This window comes from Protopterus annectens, chromosome 4.part1 (assembly GCF_019279795.1).
Source record: "Protopterus annectens isolate FY-2018-M chromosome 4.part1, PAN1.0, whole genome shotgun sequence".
Classification (NCBI taxonomy): domain Eukaryota; kingdom Metazoa; phylum Chordata; order Ceratodontiformes; family Protopteridae; genus Protopterus; species Protopterus annectens.
This window is the reverse complement of record NC_056734.1, coordinates 570,857,202-570,872,174: the sequence shown is the minus strand read 5'-3', so window position 1 is coordinate 570,872,174 and position 14,973 is coordinate 570,857,202. Positions and strand designations below refer to the sequence as shown.

Sequence of the window (14,973 nt, the reverse complement as noted above, 5' to 3'; positions counted from 1 at the left end):
CTATTTAAATTGATTTTAACTGTGTTGCATGAATATTAACTGAACTAGAAGTTAGTCAGTGTTTGCTGAATTTAGTTATTTGCTAGTAATTAAAGGTGTGGGGGTAGCCACATTCTTTGATTTCCTGTCCTTGCCTATTTAAGTGGTACAGTGTGAAATATTTTCTGCTTAAAAACCTCAGCTTTGGCCGGCTAAGAACTTGCTGTATTCAACTGGACGTATAAGAGAATTTAAGTACCTTTATCTGCACTTTTTTTTCAAAAAAAATACAGTATTTAAATTGATTTTAACTGTGTTGCAGGAATATTAACTGAACTGGAAGTTTTGACTCTGCTATTCAGTTAGTCCCACCCACCCTCCCTGTTTTTGTTTTGGTGTTAATCTTAGTGGCCTTGAAACTGCCCGCCCCTCTTGTAAATTTGTGTTTGGATACTCCTTCTGGGCCCATCTCATTTGCTCATTCAACTGAGTGCAGTGAGATCATATTCTGATTTCAGGCACTCCTACTGTGTACAAAGAGAGCATCTGGGAAACAGAAAAAAAAATTAAGCTTGTTTCCTGCCTTTCCTGTTAAGTGGTATAGACTATTTGTAGGCTTCTGAACCCCCAAGCCCTTCAGTGTTGGAGGGAAGCCTTCTAGCTTAGTTTTTTTTTTCTTATAACTAGTCAGTTTTCTAGTTTCAGCACTCAAACCTGTTTCTTTGATCTCAGCACTTGTTCAGAAAAAAAAAAAAAAACATTTCATCTGCTTTTACTGTACTTGTGTTTCTACCTACTTTATTTTACTTTTGCATCATCTTAAAAGTACTCAATTGTATTTATTACTGCTTGGCGTAACTCATTCTAAGCCTTTTGGTTTAAACACTTGGGCTTTGGACCAGTTGTTTTGCACTGAGAGGGTTTGTGGTCTGCACTGTAGTGGCAGAACAGGTAGCTTACATCCTTCTAGGTTGGGAACTGCTGATTGAGGGCTCAGTGTCTGTTATTCTAAAAGTGTATTAATTCTGGTTTAAACACTTGGGCTTTCAGGCCAGTTATTTTACATTAAGAGGGTTCGTGGTCTGCACTCTTGTGGGAGGAGAGGCTGGACTCTGCCCTTCTGAGCTGGGAATTTCTGGTTAAAGGCTTATAGTGCATGCATATCTGAACTGCTTCTTACTGAAGTTGGTGCGCCTTGTTTGCTGTGGCATAGACTGGATTCGGGCCTGCTGGATCTAGCTTTGTTTGTGTAACTTGAGCAGTAATCCAGGCATTCTCTAAAGTATTCAATTGTATTTATTACTGCTTGGTAGTAACTTGATTAAAGTGTAGCTATCACTCTAAGTCTTTTGGATTAAGCACTTGGGCTTCAGACCAGTTGTTTTACATTAGGAATGTTTGTGGCATGCACTGTGGTGGCAGGACAGGTAGCTTTCATCCTTCTAAGTTGGGAACTGCTGATTGAGAGCCCAGTGTCTGTTATTCTTAAAGTGTATTAGTTCTGGTTTAAGCACTTGGGCTTCAGGCCAGTTATTTTACATTAAGAAGGTTCGTGGTCTGCACTCTTGTGGGAGAAGAGGCTGGACTCTGCCCTTCTGAGCTGGGAATTTCTGGTTAAAGGTTTATAGTGCCTGAATATTTGAACTGTATCTTACTGAAATTGGTACACCTTGTTTGCTGTAGCACAGACTAGATCCAGGCCTGCTGAATCTAGCTTTGTTTATATGCTTGTTGTTTGTTTGCTTGTTATTTCCCTGGAACGTTAATTCCACTTAATACGCGGCTTCTCAGCGCTTCTGTGGATCACTAGTGATATCTGCATTGCTTACTGTACTTATTTCCTTGTTTCACTTGAAAGAAAGTTACTGTTTGTCGTTTTTGCATTTAAGTTACCTGTAACACATTGCACTTAAGTTACCTGGCACTTGCTCACTAAAGCAATTATATAAGTCAGCACTAAAAATTAAAAGCACTACACCCTCACTCCCCACTGGCCCTTGTTTTCAATTAAGGAATTCCCAATATTATTCTAGCATGTCCAAAGGTCAGTTGTCAATCTCCTCTCCAGTCCAGCTGGTGAATCTGGGAATCTTGAGGCAATGTTACACTGCCTCATGTACACAGACAACCCTCTCCTCCTCCCAACAAATTCCAACACATGTGAGAGATGCAACCATATAGCCAAACTGGAGGCTAAGCTCTCTCAACTCAGTCCTGCATAACCAGTCAGGAGGAGAAGGAAACCACACTCAAATTCCAGTCTCACATAGACCTACCACGACAGCAAACCAAACACATAATCACACAAAAACATACTCGGAGGCTCTAAATAAAGATCTGCCTAAGCAGCAGAGACCTCCAAAGCAGACACCCAAGCAACCGCTACCCCAAAACAAAACACGTGCAACACATATCTCACAAAGCCAGTGTGCCGAACAGTCACAGCCCTTAAGACTAAACAACACACCTGATACACTTGTAATAGGTGACTATCGTCAGGCACACTGACGTCCCGCTCACCAGGCTGAACAAGGAGAGGGCCACAGTGAGCAGCCTGTCGGGCGCTAGGATCCGCCACAACACAAGCACTCAGGTCACTCCAAGGCAAGTACAAATATGACTCGGTCATTGTCCATGCTGGTGTGAATGACCTGAGACATACCTCCCTGGACTACATAAGAGACATAAAGGAGCTCTCTGAGCATGTAGCCCAGGCCGGTATGACCCTGACCTTGAGTAGCATCTTACCCTCACCAAGAATGATGCCACAATATGAAGACAAGATGATCAATTTCAACAATTGGCTTAAGTACTTGTGTCATTCAAAGGGGATCCAATGCCTGTCAGCTTGGGATGATATGCTCGACAAGCCACGATGCTTCGCTAGGGACGGCTTGCACCTGTCACCCCTGGGCTTTCGGATATTAGCAAAGGCTCTTGCTACCCCCATAGTGCCTTTTTTAGGCAAGGCTCAAAAGACAAACCCACCTCCATAAGTATCACAAGGGATAAGAAACTAAGAGTAATGCAACGCCAGAAGTCTAAACCTCAAGATGCACGCACTCGAAACTCTCCTTAGCATGGAGAACATGGATATCTGTGCAGTAACAGAAACCTGGTTCAGGGCTCCCAAGAGCACCCCAGCACTACCAGGTTATACCTCATACCATGCTTTTCGGCCCCAAAACTTGGACCGAACCACAAAAGGAGGGGGAGTATCGATATTCATCAAAGATACCCACACCTCCAGGTTGGTGGCAAAGCACAAAGCATCAGAGACTATCCATGTGCAACTAACAGTGGGTAAAACTGCCTTCCAGTTTATAGCCTGCTACAGACCACCCTCCCAAACCCAGGAACCCCACTCGGCCTTCCTGAGAACACTGGAAAATATGAAGGTCTCTCCAAACACCATTACATTGGGCGACTTCAACTACCCAAACATAGACTGGGAGCATTACTCTAGCTCCAACACCCTAGCCCAAAGGTTCCTAGAATTTATAAACTCAAATGCTATGGAACAACTTGTTACCACTCCCACAAGAGGGGAAAACATACTGGACCTGATCATCACCAACATGGGGACTCTATGCTCCAGACCAGAAGTGTATCCCTCACTGGTAAGATCAGACCATAAACTAATCTCACTGGATATTCACATCCCGACCCCACCCCCTGCCCAGAAAACCACAGTGAAAAGCTTCTCTAAAGCAAATTTCACACTCCTCAAAACCGAGGTGGAATCCTTCAAAGCCCCGGGCCTGTGGAAAATACGGCCCAGACCGCAGAATCCTTTATAAACGCATTCTATGAACACCTTCAGGAATGCATGGATCATGCGATCCCAAATAAAACCAAGACCCAATCCTCCAAAGGCAGACGTCCTGTCTGGTGGACCCCAACCATAAACAAACTATACAATAGAAGGAGGAAGCTACTAAATGATAGAGCAAAATCCCAAAAGGGAAGGCATCACTGATCAGTATTAGCAAAAACTATGGGCACTCATAAAATTGTCTAAGGCCAGCTTCGAGAGAAAAATTGCACAGGACACTAAGGATAATCACAAGGCTTTCTTTAGTTATGTTAGGAACCTGGGTGGTAATTCCCAGATATGCTCAGAATTAGTCCAAAATGACAAAAAATACACTGAACCCACAAACATTGCCAACATCCTAGCTGACAGGTTCAGCGCAAACTTCTCCCCACCAAAAGGGCAAATATCTATCCCAGCAGAGTGCTGCCCCCCCTGACATCTCAGATGCTCAGGTAAGAGCCGCCCTCTCCAAAGCAAAAAACACAGCATCAATGGGACCAGACGGTGTCCTGGGCTGCATTCTACATGAACTCCAAGAAGAGCTAAACCCAAACATAAAACTACTGTTCAATCTCAGCCTTACTACAGGATATGTGCCCAAAGAGTGGCGTACAGCAACAGTGGTCCCTCTCCATAAAGGTGGTGCCTCAACGGATCCTGGAAACTATCGCCCCATAAGCCTCACTAGCTTGGTCTGCAAAACTATGGAAAGGATCATCATGGCCTCATAAATAAAGATATTGGGCACCTACAGACACTGAATCCTACCCAGTCCAGCTTTGTTAAGGGCAGATCCTGCCTCTTAAACCTGGTTGATTTCTTTGAAACAGTCACCAAGGCCATTGACGAGGGGAAGGTGGTCCACACAGCCTACCTGGACCTCGCAAAAGCCTTTGATACAATACCCCACTCGGGCATTATAGATAAGCTCACCAGCTTAAATATAAACCCCTATGTCACTAGATGGATTGCAAACTGGCTCAAGGACAGAACCCACATGGTTAGAATTGCTGGAGCCATGTCAGACTCCAAACCAGTTACAAGTGGTGTCCCACAAGGCTCAGTCCTGGGACCTCTCTTGTTCGGTATATATTTCTCGGAGGTACAGGCCAACACGGAAGGACTGTGGCTGACCAAGTTCGCAGATGACTGCTGACACAAGCATCCTCCAAAAGGGCCTCATAGAAACAGACAGCTGGTGCCAAAGCCATGGCCACAAGCTAAATGCCAAAAAGTGTACAGTCATCCCCTTTGGCAAAAACAAAGTCCCCACAAATTACCACATAGGTGGTAATCCATTAAGTACAGAAGAAGTAATTAGGGACCTGGGGGCCCAAGTTGATAGCAATCTCTCATTTGACAACCACGTGGCCAAAGTGGTTAGAAAAATATTTTATATAGCCCACCTAATCATGAAGGGATTCACATCTAGATCAGGGGAGGTCATCGTGCCTCTTTACTCATCCTTCATCAGGCCCATAATTGAGTACAATGCCCCTTTTGGGATGTACCTTACCAGACACCTGCAGCAACTGGAAAGACCCCAAAAGTACCTCACCAAGAGGATCAAAGGGCTCAAACAGATGCCATATGCTGCCCGGTTAAAGAAACTCCAGCTCTACTCAGTGGCATGCCGCCTGCTCAGAGGCGATCTGTGCCTGACGTATAAAGCCATGCCCAACCCGGAATCAATGGACATGCTGCACCTCAGAAAATCCAAATCCCATCGAGCTACGCGCTCGAGAGACTTGAACCTCAGCACTGAAATAAATAGGACATGCTGGAGGGACAGATTCATAACCCAGAGGCTCCCTTCACTCTGGAATAAAATCCCAGTCCAGGTTAGACAGAGTCCCTCATTGACTCTCTTCTAGAGGAATCTTGATGAGTGGATGGGAGATCGTAGGTTTACCCCGGGTATCACTTCTGTGTCACTGTTAGACAGAGGCACAGTATACTAACCTTGAAAAAGGGCATAGCAAAATAAATTAAAAATGGGTGGCGAAAGCCAAACACATTCTGGCTAGGCTTATAAATGCCCTAGGGCAGATAGCCTAGTATGAACTTATGAACCTATGAACTATTTTAAGCAAATCACTTATCAGCCTAATGTTATCAAGCTCAAAGTTAGCTACTTGTGATAGTATGTGTTCTATGGCTGATATGCCATAGTTATTGGTAATGACGGTAAATAAATTCTTTACATCTAGTGTAACCATAATATAGTTCTGTCCTTCATTCCGTATAATACACTCATGCAACAATGTTAACACTTACGCAAATTTAGTGTTGGCTTACTGGGAGAACGAAGTTATACATGGAGGTCAACATCCATGAAGGACAAGTTAATTTTCTATGTGCATTTTGTGGATGACTTTTTTTGTTTGGGGGGGGGGGGGTTGTGGATTTACGGGTCTATATTATATCCTCGAACGCTTAAAAAAGCGAACGCTGATTGATCGAACTTATTTTCGTGAAACTGCAAAATATCGAAGCAGCAGAAACTTGAATTTTTTCCTAGGGAAAGAATTCAGTTGTCCGTTTCTGTTGCTTCAGTATTTTCAGTGTTATGGTGAAAAGTTACTGGTCGGATTCAGGTAAGTGTGCGATTGTGTGGATGTGAGTGTTAGGGTGAGTTAGGGCTCGGGTTAGGTGTGTGTGCGATTGAGTGGACATGAGGGTTAGGGCGGATTTAAGTGAGTTAGGGTTAGGGAGCGGGTGAGGTGAGTGTGCGATAGTGACAGACCTTAGGGTTAGGGTTTGGGTTAAGGTAAGTGGGTAGTTAGTGGTGTGTGCATAGTTTAGTGTAGGGTTAGGTATCAGATTTTAGGTGTATGTGTGTGGATTTCTGTTTGTTTGGTGTGCTTGTCTTGTGTGTGTGTGTTTTGGATCAGCGATTTTTTTCCCAGGGAAAAAAAATCACTGATCTGACAGTTCGAGATTGTAAGCTTTCGCTTAAATTAGATCGATCAATCAGCGTTCGCTTTTTTAAGCGTTCGATGATATAACAGACCCTGGATTTACAAAAATTTGTTGAATATTTGGAATCTACGACCACTTTCCTTAATTTCACCATGCAGTATTCCAGTAGAGCTTTGGACTTTTTGGATGTAAAATTGCTGAGGGATGAGAATGGAGTTTTGGACATGACCTTATTCAGAAAAAGCTGTTGGAAGAATAGCATGCTATCTTATGACAGCATGCATCTAAGGTATATGTTCAATGGTGTAATAAGAGGGCAGATTGATAGAATTTTACGTATATAAACGCAGGATACACATTTTGAGCAAGTAATAGACAAGTTAGAGAGTAACTTCTGTTGAAGGAAATACAATGAAAATAGAGTTAAAGATGTTACTACTAAGAGTAAGCAATACAGAAGTAATAGGTCTAGGCCTTGGTTCTCCCACAGACAGAAGGATGGAACACCTGTTCAGTCTAGAGCCTCACAGATGGATAATGTGAGGCTAATGTTAACATATAGTAATAACATAGGGGGATATGTGATACAATAAAACAAAATTGGAATGTTTTGCTGACAGATGAAAAACTAACCAAGGTAGTGGGAGAAAAAACAGTTTTTGGCTTTAGAAGAAATAAAAATCTGAAGGATTTATTATGCCATGAAGGGAAGACAGAAAAAAAGTTGGAACAATTTTTCACAATGTGCAGGTACACAAAAGTGCAGAATTGTGGAAGTAGAATCCTATGTACACCCTGTATCAGGAAAACAACATTATTTTGAAATGCATGCAGACTGTAGAAGAAAGAATGTTGTTTACCTGGCTGTCTGTCAAGACTGCAGCTCATTCTATGTAGGAAAAACTAACTGTATGCTGAAAAACTGAATTCTGAACCATTTGTCCACCAAGATTAAAATATGAACATAATGCACTTTTCAGGCATATTTCTAAGTATTTCCAACTATCCAGATAGGGTGCCCACGAACAAAATCCAAGGCTCGGACAACGACAGCAGAGTAGTAAAACCTCCTTTTTATTGACAGAAAGTCACAACAGGAAATGTTCAAAGAACCAAAAAATATTCAAAGAACCAAATAAAATATATAATGCATATATGCGGGGGGGGGGGGGGAATGCAACAAAAAAGGAAACAGATCCTTAAGGATAACAGTTATACAGGATATTATATTTATAAATTAGCAGGAAGTATACCAAGAATTAAGCCAACATTTGAATGGAGAATCTGCCAATAGGTAAGAGGGGACTGGAATTTACTGCAGGTAGCAGAAAAAGGAACCTTCCTTTTACAGCCCGACTTCTCTCCAATGGTCATGGCAAGGAAATGTAGCTACACATACCTAGGGACATCTCAGAGGACTCGCGTCCAACCTGCAGCATTTCATAAATCATACACTGTATATGAGACAGATTACAAATGACTCCTATACTATGAGAAACAGGATGAATTATACAAATATCAAGACTGTTGCTCATGCTCAGAAAATAAATATGCAAAAAAGGCAGAAAATGGAATAATTGCTGGCATTTGCAATTCTTAATCCAAAGGCTTGGGTCAAAACAAGACTTCTCTGTGGCAGTTTAGTTACTCCAAATTACTTGTAACCCACTACTCTAGGGATCACCATAACTATTTAGACACATTACTTTAACAATGTACAAAAGCCATTAAATATCTGGTTAATTACTGTCTTACCAAAATCCTTCCCTACTGACATCCAAGTAAAATACAGAAATGGAAGACTGAAATGCTAATGAAAAACACTAAAAAAATGCATTTTGCAACATATTGAAATGCAATTAAATAATTTATTTCTGCTACAGGCATATTGAGTCCACCTGTTTCTAGTTTACGGATTAATGTAATTTACTTACCAGGGAAGCCAATATAGAGCCACCAATCCAAGAGCTAAATCTACGTTCCACAGTTGTATTGTTTACTATCAGCTTCAATCTCATACTCTGAAATGCAGAAAATATGTAACACTGATTAAACAATAATACCAGATGATGTGTGAGTAGGTTACAGAAAATGTACTGTATTCCACAGCTGTCCTATAACATTTACATTAAAACTGTGGAATTCAGGTTTTGCAACATACACAGGCTCAGAAATTCCTAATACATCACTGACTTTATACTTTTTTTGCTGATGAAGAGGTTCCTGTTCCATTTACAGTGAAAAGTGAAATACATTTTATATTATTTTTAAAATGTGATGCTGACACTGGATAATCACTACAAACTACATTATAGAATAGAATGGAGAGTGTTGTCCTTCCTTACAAATAACTTGAAACTTCAGAAAATATGGACCATCAAATGTACATTAAATAGTAAACCACGTGTGATACAACCCATTATACAATGACCCCCCCTGCCCATTAATATTCCAAAACATGCACACTGATTGGTCAGCGTGCACGTTGTAAATCAGAGTTATAGTAATGGAAAGGTCCGGTCGCCCGTACTTAGTCCATTAGTATAACTTTTTTTACAGCAACAAAGAACGCTAGATCTGCGTTGCTGCACTGTCTCGCTATGTTAAAGGAGTTTAACATAGCGAGACAGCTTTAGAAAAAGTAACTGAGATCTCCTATCTCCGTTGCTTTTTTTAAAGGTGTCTCGCTATGTTAAACTCGTTTAACATAGCGAGACACTTTGTAAAAAGCAACGGAGATCTTGCTTTCTCCGTTGCTTTCTTCAAAACTGTCTCACTATGTTAAACTCCTTTAACATAGCGAGACATTTTGTAAAAAAGCAATGGAGATCTTGCTTTCTCCGTTGCTTTTGCCCACAGCTCTGATGTACTGTGTAAGCATACGCATGCACAGTACATCAGAACTTCCACAGAATACCAGACAGCTGCGGAAGGGCAGCAAGGAGGCATTATACAATGCCATTATTTAAGAAAAATAATTTTTTTTTTTTTTCTTAAATGTCTTTGTATAACAGCAATAACCCACTTCTGGGCATGGGTTATTGATATAAGAATAACTGTCAATATTAAAAAAACAAAAGAAAAGAAGTTATGTCTTACCATAACCTTTCATCTGTGATGTTCATCTTCTTTCAATCACTGATGGCTTTGGTTCCGAGACCTCGGAACCAAGTCAGCCTATTACCAAGCTAGCGCCAACTAAAAAACTCAGTCTCCACCCAGAATGCCCTTCTCCCTGTTACCTCAGATAGAGTTTGCTAAGAAAGGGGAAGTAAAGCCGAGGCCACTTCTGCGCAAGTAACCTAGGGCACTACTCAGACCCAAAGCATCCCCCAGGAATCTTTGGAGGGGGAAAGAGGGTGGGAAGTGATGAATGAAAGAAGATGAACAACACAGATGGAACGTTATGGTAAGACATGACTTCTTTATCTGATGTTGTTCATCTTCTTTCCATTCATCAATGATGGGACAGAATCCCAAGCTACTTTGAGGTCCATGGGCGGCCCTTATGGAAAAATATTCCAGAGTACCACTGAACTGAAGGCAGCTCTCCCTCTGGAAACCAAGACCAATTTGTAATGATTGACAAAGGTATGAGGCTTAGCCCAAGTAGCTGCTGCCCAGATGTCATAGAAGCTGCCATAGATCTAGTGGAATGGGCTTTGAGTTTTGCCATGGTTTCACTATGGAGGGAATAGGTGAAACGTATGCAGTCCCTTAGCCATCTTGATAATGTAACCTTGGAAACAGCCTCTCCCATTTTGGGTCCCAAAAAGGAAATGAAAAGCTGATCAGATTTACGGATAGGTTTGGTCCTGTCTAGGTAAAATCTCAATTGTCTATGCACGTCTAAGGAGTGAAGGCAATACTCCCCTCTATTGGCAAAATTCGGAAAAAACACTGGTAAATCAATGGACTGGTTAACAGAGAATTTAGAAACAACTTTGGGAAGAAAGGATGGGTACCTCCGAAGTGACACTCTGTCTTTATGAAAGACCAGATACAGCCTCTTGATACACAATGCCTGCAGTTCCGAGACTCTTCTGGCAGAGGTAATGGCTACCAGAAACAAAGATTTCAAAGACAAAAACTTAAGGTCACACTTAGCAGCAGGCTCAAAGGGTTTTCGAGTCCAAGACTGGAGGACTAAAGTGAGGTTCCATGGCTCCACGGGCTTTCTGAGGTGAGAGATCCTCTTGAGGAAAGCCTTGCAGAGGTGTAAAAAGATAAGGGGGTGCCATCTATACCATTGTGGAAATTGGAAACTGCCGCTAGATGCACTCGTACTGTAGAGGCCGAGGCTCCATTTTCAAAAAACTTGGCCAAATATTGAAGCACTGCAGTAACTGGAGCTGAATATGGGTCTAGCATGTTATCCTTGGACCAGATGGAGAACCTTTTCCACTTATCCTGATATAGTCTTCTGGTGGATGGTTTGTGGGAGGCCAGAATGATGTCTCGAACAGGGGAGGAGAGATTAGCTTGCCTGATGACTAGTGGAGGTGGTGAAACCAAGGTGTCAGCTTAAGACTGCACAGGTTTGGGTGACTCAACCCTTGTGGATGAGTAATCAAATCTGGTAGAGGGTCCAGAATCCACAGCGGGTATACGAGGTGAGGTCAAAGAAAGTGGAACAATACTTGTCGAGTCCAGAATGGAGCTATGAGGATCACCTTGGATCTCAACCGAAGAGCTTTCTTTAGAAATTGTGGGATCAGAGGAATGGGAGGATAGGAGTAGAGATGTCCCGTGGGCCAATCGTGGATCAGACAGTCCCTCGGTGGCTCCCCCTCAGGGGGAAGTAAGGCGAAGTACCTGCTGCACTTGGTGATTGATGGGGAAGCAAAAAGATCACAGCAAGGCTGGCCCCAGTGGCTGAAGATTACAGACACCAACTCGGGGTTGTGGGACCACTCGTGGGGCATGAGGATGCACCTGCTTAGTTTGTCTGCAATCATGTTGGAGCGCCCCAGAATATGCATTGCTATCAGAAAGCGGTTGGAAGCTATCGCCCACTGCCAAACTCTCATGGCTTCTCAACATAGGGTTTAGGACTTGGTTCCTCCTTGCTTGTTGATGTACCAGGCCACTGACATATTGTCTGACTGAATTGCAATTGTCCCGGAAGGGAGAGCCGAATGGAAGGCCTGCAACGCTAACAGCATGTCTCTCAGTTCCAGAACACTGATATGCAGGTGGACCATGTGCCCTGGACAGTCTTTCCCCAGAAATGGCCCCCCCCACCCGATGAGGGAAGCATCCGTGGTCACAATGGCTGCGGACTAGGGGGGGTTGAAATGGGCGGCTCCACAGATCTACGTCAGGCCTCATCCACCAAAGCAGGTCCTGTTTGCAGGAGTTGGCTATTCGAATCTTGTAATCCAGGGGATGACAGTATGGGAATCATTGGACAGAGATGGAGCCATTGCAGAATCCGCATATGTAGTTTTGCCAGATGCAGTATTGGAATTGACACAGCCAGAGAGCCTAGGGCCTGAAGAACTTCCCTTGCAGAGGTTGTTGTTTGGGAAAGAATCACCTGGAGTTGAAGCCTCAGTCGATGGAGTCTGTGAAGGAGTGATACCAGACAGGACTGAGTATTGAACACTGCTCCAATGAACTCTGTTGTGTAGGGATAAGGTTCGACTTCTCCCAATGTATCATTATTCCAAAGAATTTTGCCAGAGAGAGTATGGTGCAGTGCTGTTACCAGAAGATGCTTGGTGGGGGCAGAAAGGAGCCAGTTGTCTAGATATGGAAACACCCGGAATCCTTTTAGTCTCAAGTGAGTTACCACTGCCATGCATTTCGTGAACACTCTGGGGGCTGTAGAGACCGAATGGAAGTGCACGGAATTGATAATGACTGGCTCCTAGCCGGAAGCGAAGCAGACTCCTGGAGCATTTGTCCATCTTGATGTGGTAATATGCATCCCAGAGATCTATGGAGCACATACAATCACCTTCTCTTAAAAAGGGAAGGATGGACTGAACCGTGACCATCCGGAATTTAGTTTGGATGACAGGCTTGTTTAAACTGCTGAGATCCAAAATGAGTCTCCAGTCCCCTGTCTTTTATGGCACCAAAATGAATCTAGAGTAAAATCCGGATCCACGATGGTCTGGTGGGAATGGTTGGATGAGACTTTTTTGAGACAGTTTTCTAATCTGTGAAGCTGCTTCTTCCCTTCGACTGGGTGGAATGTCGGGAAGTTTTCTTGGAAATTGTGGCTGACAAGAAAGGGGAATGGTGCAACTTCTGATGATAATGTTCCGCACCCAACGATCAGTGGTGATAGACTGCCAGGCAGCTTAGTGCAGAGAGAAACGACCTCAGACTGCTTCCAGAGGTAAGCAATTGGGCCACCTCTCAGGAGCGCTGATAAGGCTGTCCAGAGGAGACCCTGCAGCCTTTATTGAGAGGACCCCTTCTGCTCCTATAGGGATGTCTTCCGGAATTATCCCCTCTGCCTCTGGGGGTATCACTACGTGCGGCACGGAAGGGACGCTGAGATTTCTTATGCCACATTTTCCCACTCCTCTGATTCCTGGAGAAGGTACGTTGCGGGTTGGAAAACCATAGGCCTACGGCAGAGAGGGTTTTTCCATCTTGTTCCCACCTGGCTAGCATGTCCTTCACTTTGGAACCAAAAAGGGACAAAGCTTCGATGGGAGCATTCAGAAAGGAAGACTTGAAGGGATCCGTGAGGTCACAAATGCGCATCCAGGTATGCAGCCTCAAAACAATGCCTGAACATGCTGCTCTAGCCGCCCCTTCAGTCAATTATAAGATCAACCTCATGGATGAGTTGGATATTAATTCCAGGGTTGCGAGCTGGAAGACCATTTTGTCCCTGACCTCGTCAGACAACTGTTCTGCGAGCTTCCTAGAGAGTTCGGAGAAGAGATGCCACTGGAGCCTCATAAAATGTACCAAATAATTCAGGGATTTTATCAAAAAGTCTGTCCACTGCCCAGGACTCCTCTGTTGGGTGGGTGGACAGTGGGACTTTCATCAGCCAAGTACTTTTTCGTGGCCACCACCACCACCATAGCATCAACTGGTAAACCTTTGGACCAGTGCGCGTTGTCCTCGAGAGGGGAAAGAATTTTGTCTAGTCTCCGAGGGATCATCTCAATGGAATCAGGACTCTTCCACGGACGTTGCACGACGAGCTTGTCGACAGGTGGGGTCACCCAAGAGGTAGAAGGCCGGGCATGAAAAGCCTGCAGGAACATGGACTCCTCAGACGAAAGGTTGGAGGGCTTCAAGTCACCTCTCTTGCTTTAATATCTCTGGGATGTGTCTGAAGGAGATAATTAGGTGGTGACTGTGGGGACCATTTACCATCATCGTAATCCATGTCTTCCATTAAGGACTCTTCGGGCGAGTCCATGTGTTTCCTATTGCACGTCTTCTTACGCGGGGGCTCCCCAGTGGTGGTCTCTGAGGATGACTCGAAAGAGCAGGTATCCTGTACAAGGGTGTTATGCGGCTTCTCTGCCTGGTGTCCTGGGTGGTGATCTGTGACCGCTGTACCTCAGGGGGTGAAATCTGGAGTAGACATCAAGGGAGTGCTACCAGAAGCAAGAGCCAATCGCGCGGAAGGCAGGCCCGGCTGAAGAGGGATGGGAGCCCAAAACAGACAACCTGGGGACCAGGGTCACATCCCTTTCCAACGGACCTGCCCCCCCATGGACGGAGCCTCAAGCAGGATCGGCACAGACGTGGCCATCGGCGCAGAGGGAGAAAATGAGAAGAATCGGCACCATACCCTGGACCGACATGCCCGTCCCCCAATACCCAGATTGAGGAAGGACAGGTACGGCGGTAACCGAAGACCAAAGGGACAAACTCGGAGTGGGAGTGAGATGCACCTTAGGCGCCGAGGAGGAGATGGGTTCCAAGAAGGATGTCTGAGCAGAAGGCTTCGGAACAGAGATGGTCGAAGGAGGAGTGTAAGATGCAGTCCGTGGATAAGGCAACCCAAGTCCTATTGGTGAATGGGTCTTAGAAAGTGAGGGGAATCCCCCTGGCTACCAACAGCTGGTCAACAAGATGCACCACGTCGTATTCCAAAATGCTCCCGGTGGATCTAGTGGATACTCCAGATGGAGAGTCAGGACGATCGAGAAAAGGGCTATACGCTTGGCCCAGAAACGGGTCTACAGAGGGGGAGTATTGGGTCCGTGGTGCAAGGTCTGCGGGCACCAAAGTCTCTAGTTTTGAGACCGGAAGCAAAGATGTCAGATCCA

At 44.2% G+C, this 14,973-nt stretch overlaps 1 protein-coding gene across 1 annotated transcript in view; it reads right to left on the bottom strand.

Annotated features, from left to right (window-relative positions):
* ACTL6A (actin like 6A) overlaps nucleotides 1–14,973 on the bottom strand; it is a gene marked incomplete in the record, with an annotated part of 1,351,363 nt that overhangs the window by 100,793 nt on the left and 1,235,597 nt on the right. Inside the window, 1 exon segment of the mRNA XM_044070379.1 lies at nucleotides 8,653–8,739. Within this exon segment, the coding sequence (XP_043926314.1) occupies nucleotides 8,653–8,739 (87 nt within the window).